Source organism: Hyperolius riggenbachi, chromosome 5 (genome assembly GCF_040937935.1).
Source record: "Hyperolius riggenbachi isolate aHypRig1 chromosome 5, aHypRig1.pri, whole genome shotgun sequence".
Lineage (NCBI taxonomy): Eukaryota > Metazoa > Chordata > Amphibia > Anura > Hyperoliidae > Hyperolius > Hyperolius riggenbachi.
In genome coordinates this window covers 377604431-377624556 of record NC_090650.1, presented here as the reverse complement: position 1 = coordinate 377624556, position 20126 = coordinate 377604431, and the positions used below count along the sequence as shown (strand labels likewise).

At 44.3% G+C, this 20126-nt stretch overlaps 1 protein-coding gene across 3 annotated transcripts in view; it reads right to left on the bottom strand.

The window, feature by feature from the left end:
• The window catches only part of MMP16 (matrix metallopeptidase 16), a 262120-nt gene that overhangs the window by 94986 nt on the left and 147008 nt on the right, over positions 1-20126 (bottom strand). For all 3 annotated transcript variants that reach the window (XM_068237616.1, XM_068237617.1, XM_068237618.1), the window contains one exon: positions 4138-4442. In XM_068237616.1, the coding sequence (XP_068093717.1) occupies positions 4138-4442 (305 nt within the window). The remainder of the gene's footprint in view (positions 1-4137; positions 4443-20126) is intronic.

Below are 20126 nucleotides of genomic sequence, written 5' to 3'. Positions count from 1 at the left end.
CCCTATGCCTCTGCTGGAACTCTAATACCAGTGCTTGACCAAGGCCCAGCAGCAGTCAGTGTGAGCAGACCAAAGACACAGAAGACAGGTGAGTACATCCGGAACAGAGGGGGAAAACAGCCTAGTGAGAAAAAACATTGTCCATTACCATAGGCTTACACGGATTCTGTGAGCACCCACAGTCTGTAAAAATTGTTCCAGTCCGGATTGTGCGTTCCACTCCCACTTTAGGGCTTGTTTCCACTAGGGGCGGTGCGATGCGGCTACATAGCTGCATCGCAACGCAGGTGACCTGAAACACATGCATGCCAGTGGAACAGTTTCCCCTGCGAGCATGGTGTGCGGAGCGGTGTGGTGCGATCCGATAATCTGCAGCATGCTGCAGATTTTCGCACGGCCGCATCCGCCCGCAGCTCCCATCTCCTCAATACAGTTCCGCATTGGAGATGCGGAAATGAAGCGGCCGGCGGCGGAAGTGATGCGATGCGGCTGCGTAGCCACACTCGCATCACTTCGCAAATGGAAACACGGCCTTACTGTTGTGGAACAAGCAAAGAATGCAATTATACACAGCAAAATACAGAAAGACCCTGGCCCTTATTCAATTCACTTTTTTCCCCTAAGGTTTCTCCTGGGAGATAATTTTTTATCTTCTGTTAAAAATAACTTTTCAGAATCAGAATCAGAATTCAGCACTCTGCTATTGAAAAAGTACAAAAAAGGAGATGAAAAGGTACTGCCGAAATTATCGTCAGTATTTCCTTGCTTGCTAGCAGAACGAAGGTTTTATACCCCCCCAAATCCCGCGGCAAAAATCCACGACTTTCCAAGTTGTGGATTTTGCTGCCCGGGGAGGCAGAGCTTTGTGCTGTAGCTCTGCCTCCAGTACAGTCAATCTGCGCTGATCATTGCCTCTTCCCGCTCCTCTCAGTGAAAGAAGACTGAGAGGGGCGGGGAGAGGCGGCGATCAGCGCAGATTGACGCGAGCAGAGCTACTGCTCAAAGCTCTGCCTCTATCAGGAAGCACTCCCTGATTTTTGTCCTGGTGATATGGGGGGTATAAAGCCCTCGTTCTTCCACGTCTTAGCACTGGCCATAATCCTTAACATAAATAAAAGGTAAAAGCAAGTATTTCATTCGCTTCAGACACTCTTTAAAGAGACACTGAAGCGAAAAAAAAATGATGATATTATGATTTGTATGTGTAGCACAGCTAAGAAATAAAACATTAAGATCAGATACATCAGTGCAATTGTTTCCAGTACAGGAAGAGTTGAGAAACTCCAGTTGTTATCTCTATGCAAACAAGCCATTAAGCTCTCTGACTAAGTTAGTCCTGGAGAGGGCTGTTATCTGACTTTTATTATCTCAACTGTTCCTGGACTATTTACTTTTCCTCTGCTAGAGGAAAGGTCATTACTTCACAGACTGCTCTGAAAGACTCATTTTGAATGCTGAGTGTTGTGTAATGTGCACATATTATAGAATGATGCAATGTTAGAAAAAACAGTATATACCTGAAAATAAAAGTATGAGAATATTTTCTTTGCTGCTAATCTTCTAGTAATTATTCATAGTACACAACCAATTCACTATATCATTTTTTTTTTTAGCTTCAGTGTCTCTTGAAGTGTACATGTACATTGAATAAGGGCCCCTGAATCCACTCACATGAAGCCAGAAGCTACAGATACTTAAAGGGATACTGTAGGGGGGTCGGGGGAAAAGGAGTTGAACTTACCCGGGGCTTCTAATGGTCCCCCGCAGACATCCTGCGCCCGTGCAGCCACTCACCGATGCTCCGGCCCCGCCTCTGGTTCACTTCTGGAATCTCAGACTTTAAAGTCGGAAAACCACTGTGCCTGCGTTGCCGTGTCCTCGATCCCGCTGACGTCACCAGGAGCAGCCTGCGCAGGCCCAGTATGGTCTGTGCCTGTGCAGTACGTTCCTGGTGACATCAGCAGGATTGAGGACATGGCAACGCAGGCGCAGTGGTTCTCAGACTTTAAAGTCTGAAATTCCAGAAGTGAACCGGAGGCGGGGCCAGAGCATCGGTGAGTGGCTGCACAGGCACAGGATGTCTGCGGGGGACCATTAGAAGCCCCGGGTAAGTTCAACTCATTTTCCCCCGACCCCTACAGTATCCCTTTAAACCAGGGCTGTGGAGTCGGTCCAAAAATCCACCGACTCCGACTCCGACTCCTCAGTTTAGGATTCCACCGACTCCGACTCCACGACTCCGACTCCTCTAATTTGCATATTACAATTTTGTTGATTAAAAGTATGTAACATGAAATTCGTCTCTTAACTGCCAACGCTTAGGAATTTTACAAGACAACTGAAGTGAGAAGGATATGTAGACTACTATATTTATTCCCTTTAGACTAAAACTAGTCCTTGGTAAGAGTACTTGTAAAAGGTACAAACCGGAACAAAGAACATCTATCAGGCCCTAGGCAATGTAAGTGTGGGTACATGTAAGAATGATGTGCAGGTACTCTGCAGGGGAATGAGGAGATTGTAAACAGACAACACCTCTGTGTTCAATGTGGACAGCATTCTCAGTGGATTCCTGCAGCTCTGTGGGGAGTGCATATGTAGAGTATAGTACTATACATACCTGGGGCTTCCTCCAGCCACCTTCAGGATAATCAGTCCCTGTATGTCCTCCTCCACCACCTGGATCTTCTGCTATGAGTCCAGGTACTTGAGCCAGTCAGGCGTAGTGCGCATGCACACACTCCGCCGCCAGGAGCATACTACACCTGTGCAGCACTATTGCACAGGTGCAGAATGTTCCTGGCTGTGGGAGCGGCATGTGGCCGGACAGCGCTGACTGGCTGAATTACCAGGACTCATAGCAGAAGATCCGGGTGGTGGAGGACAGCGAGGGACTGATTAGCCTGAAGGGGGCTGGAGGAAGCCCCAGGTATGTATAAAACTTTACTTTTCATCCGTTTCAGTTACCCTTTAATTTGTAGTCACCAAACCAAATTTTAATAACATATCACATTATTTGATTTCATCAGCAAAGGGAGTGCATACATTTGCATAAATCAGCATCAATGCAGAATTATTTCCATCTCGTTGACCATCTCTATTAGTGACACAGCTACACATCAGGCTTTATTCTTACAGCATAGATGTTATTTAGTATATATAAGAGATTCCTGTGTACACATCATATATACAGTCACAATCAGATATGTATATCTGACCTTAAAAATACGGGGACTGCTTTATTGAAGCAGCACAAGTAACTAATTTTGACTGGTTTATTTCATTTTTGTGGACTAAGCACAGCTATTACTGTATATATACTGTATATATACATTATTTTTAATGACTATTATCTGAGAAATAGAACATTTTATCATATTTTCTATTTTAATTACAGTTACAAATTCATTAGGAGTCGGAGTCGGAGTTGGTGCATTTTTTCCCGACTCCGACTCCGACTCCAGGCACCCAAAATTGCCCGACTCCACGACTCCGACTCCACGACTCCGACTCCACAGCCCTGCTTTAAACATCCAATAACCACAAAAACACCATATCACAAGACCTGCAGTGCTGGAATTACAACAATGAGAATTAAACACCACAGCATACAGGGCCGATTCTAGCTACAATGGAGTCTCAAGGCAAAAGTAACCTGGGGGCCTCTGAACTCAGACAAGATGAGTGTGTGCCTGTCCCCACTGCCTCGAGAATGCTGTTGGGGGGGGGGGGGGGGGGAGGAGGGAACGTACCGGGCGGGGCTCAGACACAATTTAGTGGGAAGATTGGGGACACTTTGGGGCCCATAAGGATGCTTAGGCCTTGAGGCAATTGCCCCCTTTGACCCTACGGTAGTGTAGGCACTGACAACATACTTATATAACCCATATCTACTCAATACATTGCTGAAATTCTGGGCAACTCCTTATAATTACATTCTATCTATAGTGTGCTGAGCTTATTCGAGACAGTTCAAGCCAGAAGTCAATATCCCGTTATACATATATTGGATGCTAATAGAATTTTCTACTCCATCTACTCTTGGTAAAAAAGCACTGCAGCTAAAAATGGAACCATTTACCGATCACAGTATCAGGGATAAAGAAGGCAAAGTAATAAAATAACATTCAATCTTACCATCATGATTGGGATTTCCTAATGTCCATGGTTCATCAGAGTCGAAATGTGTATCTCCTCCAATTCCAGGTCCTGGGAAATAAGCATGTGCCAAAAAACCCCCCTCACCATCAAATGGTGAACTGTCTCCATGGAAACCCGATGCAAAGATTATGGTAATGTCCACTTCCCGCTTGCCAGTGTCAAACTCGGGGTAAGGAACTTCTTCAAATGTCAATGGAGTTACATTCTGCCAAACATCAAAGGCACGGCGAATGGCTTTACGTGTTTCACTATCTCCTACTTTTGGCGTGACGTTCTTTATACTGAAAGAAAAGAAAAACGTTTAAAAGATCAGAGTAACTATTTGGGTCATACACAAACTTAGTATTCTGCACAGGTTTTGTACTTGAGTCCTTTATGAGAGCTGCCCGACATGCACTACATGAAAGATGCTTATGATTAAATCCAGGGAGATGTCCCAGCAAACAAATCTACAGGGCGGGCCATTTATATGGATACACCTTAATAAAATGGGAATGGTTGGTGATATTAACTTCCTGTTTGTGGCACATTAATATATGTGGGTGGGTGGGGGGGGACTTTTCAAGATGGGTGGTGACCATGGCAGCCATTTTGAAGTCGGCCATTTTGAATCCAACTTTTGTTTTTCAATAGGAAGAGGGTCATGTGACACATCAAACTTATTGGGAATGTCACAAGAAAAACAATGGTGTGCTTGGTTTTAATGTAACTTTATTCTTTCATCAGTTATTTACAAGTTTCTGACCACTTATAAAATGTGTTCAATGTGCTGCCCATTCTGTTGGATTGTCAATGCAACCCTCTTCTCCCATTCTTCACACACTGATAGCAACACTGCAGGAGAAATGCTAGCACAGGCTTCCAGTATCCGTAGTTTCAGGTGCTGCACATCTCGTACCTTCACAGCATAGACAATTGCCTTCAGATGACCCCAAAGATAAAAGTTCAAGGGGGTCAGATCGGGAGACCTTGGGGGCCATTCAACTGACCTACGATGACAATCCACTTTCCAGGAAACTGTTCATCTAGGAATGCTCGGACCTGACACCCATAATGTGGTAGTGCACCATATTATGGGTGTCAGATCCGAGCATTCCTAGATGAACAGTTTCCTGGAAAGTGGATTGGAAGCATCGGACCTGATGTAATACACAGGGTACAAAATATTGGTGTTATTAAATTGAATAGATTTATTCCCCTCCTATAACCATGCCCACTTTTGAAACCAGGCCCCCCCACCCCTAAGTTTAAGAATTACCCTCTCTCAACAGTTTTTTTTTTGGGGGGGGGGGGCATTTTACCATTAAAAGCTTTTTGTTATTGTTACAGTACAAAGAGAAAAAAAAGTACCCAGCATAAAGCTGCTATATATGAAGTGGTTAAAAAGACTGCATAAAATATTCAGGTACCTGGAAATTGCATACATAAAAAAACCTCTGCCTGAACTTACGTTTTAACAACTATATTACTATTAAAATGCAAACAATAAGTGCAAATGGAAAGAAAAACACTATCTCTACTGTATGTATATGTTTGGTTGTGCATACAATTCCCAAGAATTCACACAGCTGTAAGTTTAACACTACATAGTTCTGTTACACAGATACTGATACTACTGAGAATTTTTACAGTAAACGGTTGTTCTTTAAAGCTAAGAAAAAGAACATTAGCAGCAAAGAAAAGAGTCTAATATTGTTTTGAAGTACAGGAAGAGTTTAAAAACTAAAGTTATTATCTATGCAAAACAGCTTCTTTGAGCTATTCAACCCAACTTGAGTGAATACAGTCCTGCTTTCTGAAACACTTAAAAAGCCAAGAAACAGTAAGAGACAGCTTGAGATAATGTTTTACTGCAGGAAAGTTCAAAGAGTCATTATTTCTGTTGTGTTTAATAGCTTAAACGACTGTGTGTGGTTTTAAAGTGGTATTGTCACCATAAAAATCAAATTTCAACAGCAACTGGTCTGAGTGTATTAAGTGATAAAGATGCTAATCCTGCATTCAAAACTTGCAAAACTTTTTCTGCTGTTATGGTTTGTAGTTATCACATACTTTAGGAGCACTGGCCCTAGTGCCAAACAGTGCCAAAGAGTTGAATGCTGGGAGTTTTTTTTATCTATAATATATTCCTCCTTTTCCATTTATTTCCCTATCTAGCTGCTTATCAGAAACATCCTCTGATTACTTGTGTTTACAAGCAAGGCTGAGGTGACTCAGTGATTGGATGTGTAAATAAAAAATAGACAGTGCAGGTGTTGTTATACACCTCAGTGGGAGTGTCTGAAGACTCTGGGAGGAGGGCAGCTAATGCATACACAATGAGCAAGAGAAGGGGGGGGGGGGGACAAGAGTCAGGGAGGATATGATGTCAGCATTAGTTTGGCAAGATGGTCACTGCCTAGAATAGGATTTTCTGCTTTTCCTTTATACAATTCACAGGAATCGTTACGTGGACAGCACAATACATCTGTTATGCAAGTAGAACTAGTATTTATCTACTTATATATGTGTTTTTTATTTCTAGGTTAGCATGGGAGCCGCTTGTTCTTTAAAACTGCAAATGTGACAGAACGATGCAATGTTATAAAAAAAAGCTATATAACTGAAAATAAAAATATGAGCTCCTTTTCTTTGCTACTAATGTTCTAATAATTATCCATATCGCACATACAATTCATTATATCATAATAACCCAAACAGACATATTCACAATATTGACCTTTTAAATACAAAACTAAAAGAAACACTTTAAGGCCAGAAACGTGTACGCTTTCACTCCTTCTCCCGAAAAAAAAAAAGAAGAAGAAATCTCTTATCTTGTTATCTGGTTTGATCAATCTCATCAGTCTGGAGGAATCAATCAATGGTCTGCCTGCCTGTGGTTTGTTCAGCAAATTGATCTTGCAGGTCTCATATTCTTTGCATGTCAATCCAGATGAGAGTGATGAGGCCCTGTATTTCGTCCACACGACAGCTAATCAGATAGCGCTCTTGCCTGGATGTGCTGGAGTTCTGGCCACAACATTCAGTAACCCCGCAGAGAATTTAAAACTCATAAAGTGGCACTCTAGGTGAACACTAAGATGCTGCTGTCATGAGAAATGCTGCCCTGCTCTGTGGAGTGTAACAGCTGTCAGATTTTGCTCTAAGTACAGTAGCGTGGCACCCCCCATTACCCCGTGTCCCGGCAGCCGGCCCTGTCCAGTGTTTCCCCTAGCCTCTGTAAATACAACGCAAAGTGTGGGCACAGCATCAGCAGCACAGAGGTATGTACACCCATTACACAGCATCGTGAGACAAAAGGGAAGAGAGCCCTGGCCAAAAGGACAGTAGGTAAGTGAAGCTGTGTGTGGAGCGGTAGAAATGGTGGTTAGTGGGCAAGGTGCCCTAGGTAGGAGAGTATGCTTGCCTGAATGTGCGGATGTGCTGAGGGAGAGTGTTCCAGAAGAGGGGAGAGGATTGAGAGAAGTCTTGTAAGCGGGAGTGAGAGGAGGTGATCAGGGAAAGAGACAGAAGGATATTGTTAGCAGATCGGATATTGCGTGTAGGATGGTATCTGGAAATAAGTTGATTAAGATAGGAAGGAGCTATGTTGTGGAGAGCTTTGTAGGCAGGAGTAAGGATTTTAAATTGTATCCTTTGTGTAACTGTCAGCCAATGAAGGGACTGACAGAGTGGCATTGGGCTGGAGAAGCGGGAGGAGAGGTGGATGAGTCATGCAAGAGGTGGATGAGTCGTGCAAGAGGTGGATGAGTCGTGCAAGAGATGGATGAGTCGTGCAAGAGGTGGATGAGTCATGCAAGAGGTGGATGAGTCATGCAAGAGGTGGATGAGTCATGCAAGAGGTGGATGAGTCGTGCATATCATCTAAAAAACATGTATGCCAGATCTTTAACATGCACAAATCTGGCTAGCCTCCATGCTTGTGATGCGTCTGTACAGAACTAGGCAGTAATATACGGTAACTGTAATTATTCAGCTTTATTTGAGCTAGAGAGACCTCCCATGATGCATCACTTCTTAAAGAGTAACTGTCAGGCTGCAAAAGCTAATTTAAACCTCTATTCTCCTGTGTTAAACAGTTTAGAAGCAAGCCAAAAAGGCAATACTGAAGTTAAAAATCTCTCTTACTTTTGATGTGTGCTGACAGCAAGGTTCTGTATTCCCAAGCTCTTAAAAGGACGAGAGGCCGCATAACATACAGCAAAGCATTCTGGGGCCCTCCCCTCGGCTGATAGTGAGAAGTTACAGGGTCAAGTTACAACAGTATGTAACTCAGTCCAGCGCACAGCACTGATAAATCTCTGGGCAGAGTATACTGCAGGAGTCCGCTATTGTTCCTAGCCACATGGCTAATTAATATTCACTGCACAGTAGTGTTATTCAGTACGAGCTTTTCTGTGAGTGGAATCATCAGGAAGCAGGCAGGACATGACGACACATTTGGCTTCATAGGAGACAGACAAAAATGGAACCTGCCATGAGCTGTCAGGAGCATCAATCTCTGCATATATTATATAAAAATTCTGTGAAATCCAAACGTGGACAGTGAAATGCATATGTAATGTAAGTACAGCCAATATTTAGCTACTGATATATGTGTTTATTTTCTCTGAGACCCTATACCTAACAGCTCCTCTTTAACAGGTCAGTGAGAGAGTTCAATTTGTTCTTTTTTCTGGATCTCAAATGGTTGCTATTGCTTTGACTCTGGGTGCACCTAGACTTTCCCTTACAGTAACCGTATGTTTTTAGGATGTGGCAGGAAATGACATCAGCCAGGGGGAGGGGGCAGCCAAACCCCCACAGAACATACAAACTCCCAGCAGATAGCATTCTCACATTTAAATCAAGCCCCTCTACAATCATATATACAGCTAATTAAAATAACGACAGCAGCAATTTCCTGTAGACTAATGCGTCGTATCTAAATTACAAACACGCCAAATTGTCACTAATGTGCCTGCTGGCAAGGTCTCCCCACTGACAAAACACTTTCTGCAGACAGCAAATACATAACTGACATCTATGCTAATAAACTGCTCCTTGCCTAACCCCGCAATTAATCACCACATGAACTGCAATTTCTATTTTTCCAACACATTAAATAACTCATTGTGGACGTTCCTTCTCACTTCATCATGCTTTCCCCCTTGTAGCTGTTCTCCATTTACATTTCTGCAGCATCATGAGAAGTTGTAGCTGTTTTGTCACTCCGCGCACTAAATCATCCTAATAAAGATATCTCATTGTCTGGCAGGAACTCGCGGTGACAACATTTACATGTCAGCCACTCACAATGGAAAGGCAAGCACAAAAAAGAGATGAAAATACCCCACTATCGAGATGGGCGGCACTACACTGGGACATGCCGGGGCACTGGCCCCACCTGGAAATCACTGGAGCCGCCACTTATTATCGATATACACGTCTAAATGCAGTTTTCTCAGCTACACCGCACAAATGGAGAGGTAAGCACAGAAAGGCAATGAAAATTCCCCACTATGAATATACACGGATATGTCTAAATGCAGCTTTCTCAGCTACACTGCACAAATGGAGAGGCAAGCACAGAAAGGCAATGAAAATTCTCCACTATCAATATACACGGATATGTCTAAATGCAGCTTTCTCAGCTACACCACACAAATGGAGAGGCAAGCACAAAAAGGCGATCAAAATTCCCCATTATCGATCGACACGGATATGTTTAAAGAGGAACTGTAACCAAGGTTTGAACTTCCTCCTAATCAGTAGCTGATATCCCCTTTCCCATGAGAAATGTTTACCTTTTCTCAGACAGATCATCAGGGGCTCTGTGTGGCTGACATTGTGGTGGAACCCCTCCCACAGTGTGATGCCAGCACCTAGGTACTGACATCTCACTGTGGGAGCCTTGTTGCATTGTGGGAAATAACAGCTGTTTTCAACTACCAACAAAGCAGCATCTCCTACCACAGACATCGCCTGTCAGCAGTAAAGATGTCGCCATGTGATAAATGTTAGAATGTAAATCAGGGAGAGTAAATATTTTACAATGGGCAAACACTGACTAAATCATTTATACATATATACACTTGACTATAAGTCTAGAAATTTAGGTCTGACTCACTAAATAAAAGAATAGAGGTCGACTTATACACGAGTCATGAGCAATACTAAGCACACTGAGTAATGTGTGTAGTATTAGTGACATTCCCATTTGCAGCAATTTACCCAGTGGTGACACTTTCTTGATAAAGGAAGTGCCAAGAAAACACAGGTCTGAAAGTCCTGCCCACAACAATTAACAAGGAAAGGGGCAGGGGGGAAACACTGGGCTGAAGGAAGGGGGGTGAATAATGGCTGCACTTGGGGGCCTGGAGGAATTATCGGCTGCACTTAAGGGACAGGAGGGGTTAATGGCTGCAATACTTTATGCAGTGCAGTCATTAACCCTTCCTGATCCCCAAGTACAGCTATTAATTCTTCCTGGTCCCCAAGTGCAGCCATTAACTTTGCTGGGTAGACTTATACTTGAGTCAATAAAAAATTCCAGCTTAAGAGGCTTACATATTGGAGTTGACTTATTCATGAGGTCGACTTATATTCCAGGATTTACAGTAATTATTGTAAAAACTAAGCACTTTTTTCATTACATTATATTCACTGCAGTTTGTGTTTTTTTTGTTGTTGTATTTATAAAGCGCCAACATATTACGCAGCGCTGGACATTAATTTAGGTTACAGACAATATTTAGGGGTGACAAACAGCAATATGACAATACAGGAATACAAGAAAACCAGATCACACAGCACAGTATGAGTACAAGGTAATGCTTAGTCAGTCACTGGATGGGAGCATGGAGTTAGGCAAGTTAGGTTCACTCAAATGCATAGCATGGGTGCACAGTAATGGAGGTGCATGATCAGGTAGGACACAAAAGGAGTGAGGACCCTGCCCAAAGGCTTACAATCTAGAGGGAGAGGTAGGGACACAAGAGGTAGGGGACCAGAGTTCGGCTGTGGGTTTAGAGCACTTGTGAGGGGTGGTAGGCAAGAGTGAAAAGGTGAGTTTTGAGGGCCTTCTTGAAGGTGTTGAAGGAGGGGGCTGCCCTAATGGGTGGAGGTAGGGAGTTCCATAGTGTCGGAGCGGCTCTTGAGAAGTCTTGGAGGCGTGCATGGGACTGGGTGATGCGGGGGACGGTCAGGCAAAGTTCATTGGAGGAGCGGAGTGAGCGGCTTGGTGTGTATCTCTGAGTAAGATCAGAAATGTAGGTTGGACAGGTTTTGTGGATGGATTTGTAGGTCAGACACAATATCTTGAATCTGATTCTGGACTGGATAGGAAGCCAGTGGAGGGATTCACGGAGGGGAGCCGCCCTGGTGGAGCGATGGGAGGAGTGGATAATTCTGGCAGCCGCATTCATGATGGACTGCAGTGGGGCTATTCGGGTCTTAGGGAGTCCAGACAGAAGGGCATTGCAGTAGTCGAGGCGGGAAATTATGAGGGCATGGATGAGGAGTTTGGTGGTGGCAGGGGTCAGGAAAGGGCGAATCTTACAGATGTTACGAAGGTGGAAGTTGCAGGACTTTGTGAGGTTTTGGATGTGGGGAGTGAAGGAGAGTGCGGAGTCCAGGGTGACACCCAGACAGCGGGCTTGAGAGGTAGGGTGAATAGTAGTGTGGTTAACAGTGACTTGCACATCTGGGAGGTCCAGGGATGACCGGGGTGGGAAGATCATAAATTCCGTTTTGTCTAGATTTAGTTTTAGGAACCTAGCGGACATCCAGGAGGAGATGGCAGATAGGCAGGAGGAGACCTTGTCCATGGTAGTGGTGGATATGTCAGGGGTGTGGAGATAGATTTGGGTGTCATCTGCATACAGATGATAGTTAAAACCCATGGAGGAGATAACCTTGCCAATGGAGGATGTGTATAGGGAGAACAGTAGGGGGCCAAGGACCGAGCCTTGGGGGACTCCCACTGAGAGGTGGTTGGGGGTGGACGAGGACTCATTGAAGGAGGTCGTGAAGGAGCGGTTGGAGAGGTAGGATGAAAGCCAGGTCAGGGCGAGATCGTGAATGCCCATGGATTGGAGGGACTGGAGGAGTAGGGGATGATCTACTGTATCAAAAGCTGCTGAAAGGTCAAGGAGGAGGAGAATGGTGTATTTACCTTTAGCTTTAGCTAAGGCAAGGTCATTGACCACTTTGGTGAGAGCCGTTTCGGTTGAGTGGGCAGGCCGAAATCCAGATTGCAGTGGGTCTAGTAGTGAGTTGGCATTGAGGTACTGGGTCAGGCGTTTGTGAACCAGACGCTCAAGGAGTTTTGAGGCGAAGGGGAGGAGGGAGATCGGGCGGTAGTTGGAGGGTAGCGAGGGGTCGAGGGAGGGTTTCTTGAGCAGAGGCAGTACAGTGGCCTGCTTGAAGTCTGAGGGGAAGGTGCCTGTGGATAGGGAGAGGTTAAACATGGTAGTGAGGACTGGGGCCAGATCCGTGAAGTGAGGCTGAAGTAGATCAGAAGGGATAGGGTCAAGGGGGGAGGTAGTGGTATGGGAAGTCTGCAGTAGGTGGTTGACCTCCTCAGTGGTAGTAGGAGTGAAGGAGGTGAGGGGAGGATAGGGTGGAGAAGGAGTAGGTTGTGAGCAGGTGGGAGGTGAAGATTGAAGATTGGATATTTCCTGACGGATGGAGACTATTTTGTTGGTGAAGTGGGTGGCTAAATCTGTGGCAGAGAGTTCCTCTTTAAATGCAGCTTTCTCTGCTACGCCGTACAAATGCATTCAGAAGCGCTTTGCTGTAAACACAAGCCATCCTAATCAGTTAATTAGGGTATACGGCGTGATTTGTCAGGGTCTCATAAAAATAAAAAGCTTACAACTCTGTATGATTTGTTACACCTGAATCTTTTCATTCCAGCTGGCATCAATCAAAGCTTCACTGAAATAAGGTCTTTTTTGTTGAGTTTTTTTTTCCCGGCTCACAGTATGGCTTATTGAAATGAATGAATTGCTTCTAGTCAAATATAGATTTCACTTTCTGCCTGTCTGTATGTTTTGTTTTTCCCTCTGATGGCGCCCATTGGGTTATGTTATTAATCTCTTCGCAGTTGTGGCTGTGCTCTAGACTTACTTTGTTTCTAGGCTTAAAAAGATGTAGTCTGCACCTGAAATGCCGCTGATGATGAGATGATTGGGCACAAAGTCGAAAGGCTCTGCAAGGCCTTGAAGTACGGAGTTTTACAGTTGTGATGTTGTCATGTTGGCATTGAACTCAGAATTACAAATTCATGACAGCTGAAAGCTGCACTTCAGTACCATTTTAGTACCACACAAGCAGACAGGGTCAAGGGAAGCTCACTACTTGTGCTTCACGGCGCATTTCACATGACGCCGATGTTTTCTCCTTCAGGCTTTGGAAGGAAGAAGCACCACGAAAAATACGGGGAGGGGCTTGGGAAGAGAGTGTCTCCCAATGGAAGCCTCCGCTGCATCTATTTGTCTTGCTGCTTTTCTCTTTGATGCATCACATGAAACGCGCAGTTCAGTGTGGTGTATCACACACGTTAAAGAGAACCCGAGGTGGGGTTCTGACAATGAAATCCGCATACAGAGGCTGGGTCTGCTATACAGCCCAGCCTCTGTTGCTATCCAGATCCCTCCTGCACTCAGCGATCATCCATAAATCACAGCCGTGCTGCCGATATGCAGCGTGTCACAGCGGGCTGTGTTTACCTCTGTACTGTCAGTCTGCTGCTCCCCCCACCTCCTGCATAGCTCCGGTCCCCGCCCGCGTCCCTTCCCTCCCCGCTGATTGGAGGGAAGGGACGCGGGCGGGGACCGGAGCTATGCAGGAGACGGGGGGAGAGCCGAGACTGACAATACAGAGGTAAACACAGCCCGTACAGTGCGGCTGTGATTTATGGGGGATCGCAGAGCGCAGGGGGGATTAGGGGGGATCTGGATAGCAACAGAGGCTGGGCTGTATAGGCAGACTTTGTATGCGGATTTCATTGTCAGAACCCCACCTCGGGTTCTCTTTAATGTTTTTCCCAATTATGAAAAAATTATTGAAAACTCTGAAACAATTGCTTGGTCTATAAATAAAGAGATTAACAATCTATGTACACCATTCACTTTTCATAAAAATTGATCAGAAACTCTAGATTGACTTATATCAATAAAAAAAGAAAATTCAATACATTTCTAACTTGAAAAGAAGTTTTGTTTTTTTTTTTCAATTTTCTTCACAACCAATTTTTTTTTATTGAATTGCCGTAAAATAAAATTTTATTTCATCCTTTGTAACTATACGAAAAAAGAGAAACATAAAAATAAATTGAAATACTTACCGAAGAAGAGGCTTCCCACGTCCTCCTAGCCCCCTCCGTTGCCTGAATGCTTCCCACGTCCTCCTCTCTGACAAGAGCTTGTGGGATATGTTACGTAGCTGTGCTCCTCTTTATGGCGGAGCACGGCTGCACAGAAAGGCGGAGCTGCTCATCCAGGAGTGGCTCCGTGCTACTGCACAGACGTGGCCATGCTCAAGCAGGTGCAGCAGGCCGCACGTGTGCATGAAGTGGAGTGTGATCTGGAGGAGGAAGCCTATGGAGGGTCTAGAGCAGGCATGGGAAAACTTGGCCCTCCAGCTGTTAAGGAACTACAATTCCCACAATGCATTGCAGGAGTCTGACAGCCACAGTCATGACTCATAAAGGCAAATGCATTGTGGGGTTTGTAGTTACTTAACAGCTGGAGGGCCACGTTTGCCCATGCCTGGTCTAGAGGCTACCCTCTTCTTAGGTATTTGCCATCTTGGGTTTCCTTTAAAGTAAAGTGTACCAAGCAACATGTTAGCCCCCAGGGTGTCTCAATAGCACATTTAATATGCATGCCAACAATGTGGCTCATAATTTTACCTCTTCATTTTACATTTAAAAGTTTAGCAAAGGCCTTTATTATCCTATTTCCTCCAACTTCCGTGGCCTGCCCAACAGCAGAAGATTCAGTCAGATAAGTACTGATGTAATTATTTTATTGCACACATTAGCAGAAACCAAACAAAAAAGCTTTTGAACAGCAGAGGGGATGGAGGGGTGGGGGGTAGATTGGACACTGTGCTTCAAAGGGTTTACAGAAGTCACAGATGCATTCTTTACATATTCTCCTGGATTATTAATGGGCAGCTATAAGAGGAGGGGGAGCATGGCAGCTCCTATAGCTTTTAGAACCAGGAAAAAAGTGGTGCTTGGTTCCTTTTAAACCCAAACTAGGGGGAAGTCAGTAAACTTATCTGCATGCTTTTGCATTGTGAGAGGAAATTGGAGTGTTCAGAGGAAACCCCGTGCAAACATGGGAGAAACATAGAAACTCCAGACAGTGTCCTGGCTCAGACTGGAAGCAGGGACCCAGCACTGAGTAAGCATTGATATGCATACATACCTGTGAAGTATGTCAGGGATGGGGACACAATCCCCATGGGCGATATCACTGGGCCAGCCAATACAGACGCGGGTCAGCTGTGTAGTTGACGAGGCATACTGTTGCTATGCGGCGGGGCAACGGAGCAGCATGTGTTGGATGTCACGTGGCGGGCGAGGAAGGAGCTTTCTGTCTGTCCGGTGAGTTGATCCTGCAGGCGAATCACTCGCGGGTTGGGGGCTGCCATACACACACTTTATTATCAGCTGAGGCTGTCGTTATGAGCTGCCTGCCAACTTTAGTCAAGTGTGTTTAGGTTAGGCGATTTACGAGCCTTTAGGTTAGGAGATTCGCTATTTTGCAGGCTGATCATTTAGAACGTAAAACAATTGGCAGTGCTGAGATAACAATTTCCTGGGAACGGTCTCGCAGGTGATTTTGCTGATTCATTGTAATTATCTTGAAAGCTAAAATCTATTTCATTTTAGAGACCCTGGCTTTAACGAGTCTACACCAAAGCTATAAAAATCTCATTACAGTAATCTGTAAATGAGGAAGACAGAAGGGGAAGCAGAAGTTCTGGCTTTTAAGGTGAGTATCAGAATAATGAATCATATCCAAAACGTTCTGATTCTCTGCCTTGCAAACAAGGCGATCCTTGCAGAGAAGATGGAATCTGCACTTTGCCTCCCAAAGGGGTTTGAAGGGCAGCTCGGTGGTTAGTTATTGAGTCCTGCTGTATTAGTGCTTCAATGGCTTTGCTCTAGGTGCTTACATTTCTTTACAAAATGCAAAAAAACACTACCGTGAGCAAATCTGGTATCTTGTTCTTATAAAACGTCAGCAGACAAAGTAGTAACTGAAAAAGTGGGATTCCATAGCAACATGTCTTTTCAGCAGGCGAGGGAGGAGGAGAAGAGTGAAGACACCAGTCAGAGTGCTTCTACTGATTGGTATTGACTTAGTTGCCAATTAGCAGAGCAGTACAAGCTTGTTTTGCTCTCTGCATTTAAAAAAAAACATTTTTACACACAGGAAATGCTTTTAAATGTTCTTTTATTTACCTAAGAGTAGATACATTTTATTTTAGGGAGTTTAATCCCACTTTAAAGCGGAACTGAAGTTCATTTTAAAACAAACAGTTTCACTTACCTGGGGCTTCCCCAAGCCCCCAGCAGCCGTCCTGTGCCACGCCAGTCCTCCAAGATCCTCCGTTCTCCTGCTGCCAGCTACTTTCGTTTTCACTGCTGGGCCACGGCACCTGCGCGGCTCTGGCCATGTGTATCCTTCTTTGCGATCTAGTCCGCAATATCGCTATTGCAGATGGGAACATGTAGAAATGATAGGCAGGGCTACACAGGCTTTGACTTACAAGTTGAGGAACGAAACAGAGCGGCAGCGGGAGAGTGACGGCTCATGGAGGACCGACGCGGGACAGGACTGCTGCTAGGCACTTGCAGAAGCCCCAGGTAAGTGAAACAGTTTCTTTTAAAATAGTCTTCAGTTCTACTTTAAGCAATAAGTATGGACTTGGATCATCTGCATGCATGTATAAAATGTACCACCAGTAGCCTGTAAATTGTCCCACTGCTTGACCTACTCGGACCTTAAACTGTCAGACTAGCCTTACCTTTGACATATCTCTAAGAGTTAGTTTAGATGGCACTTTGAAACTGTGCTCACTGTTATAGTTTAATTCATGAATTAAAAAAAGTTCAGTTCTAAACACAGGACTCCGTGCACTGTCTGCATTTACTCTTATACAGTCATTGTCCCCCAGCAGGTGTCTTATCTCCACTGCCGGTCTCTTCTCTCCTGCTGCACCTGTGTCACGTCACAAATATGCAAACACTAGTGCACATGACGGGTGTCACATCACAAATGCTAGAGGTCAAAACACTTGAGGCCTGTAGTGGTCACATAAAGTACGTGCCACGAGTCCTGTGGTGTTTGGCCTCCAGTGTTTATCACGTGACACAAGTCTCTGAGGGAGAAGAGACAGGAAAGGGGAGAAAAGAAAGACAGGTCAGTGTAAGCTCTGCACGGCCTGGGGGGAGGAGACTAAGGGTCCTTTTACACCTAATCAGTTGGTGTGCGTTAGTGTGCGTTGGTACGCGTTTTTTTTCCATAGATGTGTATTGTGAAAAAGATTTCAGTTAAAACGCGTTAAGTGTGAAAGGTGCCATAGGAAACCATGGACATTACTTTGAAAATCAGATTTCTTTCAGTTATAACAGAGCAATTGATTAAGTGTAAAAGGGGCCTAATGCTGGGTACACATGATGCGTTTTTTCGGTCGATTTCCCATCCGATCGATTTCCGGTTCGATTTTCAATTCGATCCTCTTATCTTTTCTCATCGATTTACATTAACTTCTATGAGAAATCGATCAGAAAAACAATCAAAAAGAAGACCGGACATGTCGAAAGTTATCTGTCGAACCATCTATCTAACACCAAATTGTATGGTGTGTACCCAGCATAAGAGACCTGGGTACCCAGCAGGCAGTGCGCACAAATTTTCAATAGAATGCATGCCGAAATATATTAAAAATCTGTGTGCAATGAGTGGAGGGATTTAATTAGCTAGACTCCTCTCTGATCAGTTAATGATCTGAGAGGCATCTATCTGTTGGCCACACCAACCAGTGTATGGTCAGCTTAAAGAGAACCTGAACTGAAAATAAAAAGTCAAAATAACCATACACAGGTCATACTTACCTCCTGTGTAGTCTACTCCTCAATCTCTTTCTCTTCTCCTGCGTCCCATTTGTCCACTGTGATCAATGGAATTCTCCGTCCTCCACTTTAAAAATGGCCATTACCCCATAACCACTTCCTGTTCAGCACACTGTTAAACTGTAATATCGCCCACTTGATCCATAGGGAAACATGGACATTACCTTGCACATTCAGTTGTAACTGACAGCTGCTGATATATAACTGACAGCAACTGGTATATTGCAGTTCTGACAAAATATTGTCAGAACTGGAAGGGATCACTGTAAGAAGAAAATGGTGAGCCTCTGAGAGGAACTGACGGTGAGGTTAGTATGTAATATTCATTTGCAGCTACATCACGTGTTTCTTTTAAATAATTTTACTCGCTTCAGGTTCCCTTTAAAGAGAATCTGTATTGTTAAAATCGCACAAAAGTAAACATACCAGTGCGTTAGGGGACATCTCCTATTACCCTCTGTCACAATTTCGCCGCTCCACGCCGCATTAAAAGTGGTTAAAAACAGTTTTAAAAAGTTTGTTTATAAACAAACAAAATGGCCACCAAAACAGGAAGTAGGTTGATACAGTATGTCTACACATAGAAAATACATCCATACACAAGCAGGCTGTATACAGCCATCCTTTTGAATCTCAAGAGATCATTTGTGTGTTTCTTTCCCCCTGCAGCTATCTTCCACTGAAGTGTCAGGCTATTTCTTCCTGCAGAGTGCAGACAGCTCTGCCTGTATGTAATTCTTCAGTATGTGAAAGCCCAGCCAGCTCAGAGGACGATTTATCCAGCTTGTAAAAGATAATAGAACAGAGAGAAGCTGCACTAATCTAAATATCACACAGGCAGTGTGCAGAGAGGGGCCTGGATGGGGGAGTTCATAGCAGAACCACAACACTGAAGAACTTGGCAGCCTTCCAGACACAGGCCTGACAAGTCTGACAAGAGAGAGAGAAGTTGATTTATTACAGAGATGGTGATAGTAGAACGTGCTGCAGTAAGCCAGAACACATTAGAATAGCTTTTGGAACTTGTAGGATGATAAAAAACAGGATGCAATTTTTGTTACGTAGTCTCTTTAAGGGAAATCTTAACCCTGAAATAAAGCAGTTTAACTTACCTGGGGCTTCTTGCAGCCCCCTGCAGTCATCCTGTCCCTGCCCCTTCCTTCCAGGATCCTCTAGCTAGCAGCACCCATCCCCTGAAAGCTGTCCATTCATGGCTAGCTTGCTACTGCCTATGCATGACCTCGGTCCACGTGCATCCTGAATGCGCTCCCGCAGTCAGGAGCATACTGCGCCTGCGCAAAAGCGTTTTTTTTTCCATACATTGCATGAGCACAATGCTGCCATGTGCAGGAGGGTGATGAGGAGGCGCGCAGCCTGGGGCAACGCATACAGCTGATCGAAGGCTGATAAAGCTGACGAGAGGATCTTGGAAGGACGTCGTAGGCACAGGAAGACTGCAGGGGGCTGCAGAAAGCCCCAGGTAAGTAAAACTGCTTTAAAAACATTTTTTTATGCATTTGCAATTAAATCAGGCCGATAGCAACCAATCAGGTCTCAATTTACTAAAGTTAGGAAATCAAAAGGTACAGTTTGCTAACTGCTGTTAAAGAGACACTGAAGCGGAAAAAAAAATATATGATATAATGGATTGGTTGTGTAGTACGGATAATTACTAGATTAGTAGCAAAAAAATATATATTTTTATTTTCAGTTATATAGTGTTTTTTTTATTGCATCATTCTCTAGTATTTGCAGTTTACAAACTACTCAGCATTCCAAATGATTTTACAGAGCAGGCAAGTGAACTTTTGAACTGTCATCTGGA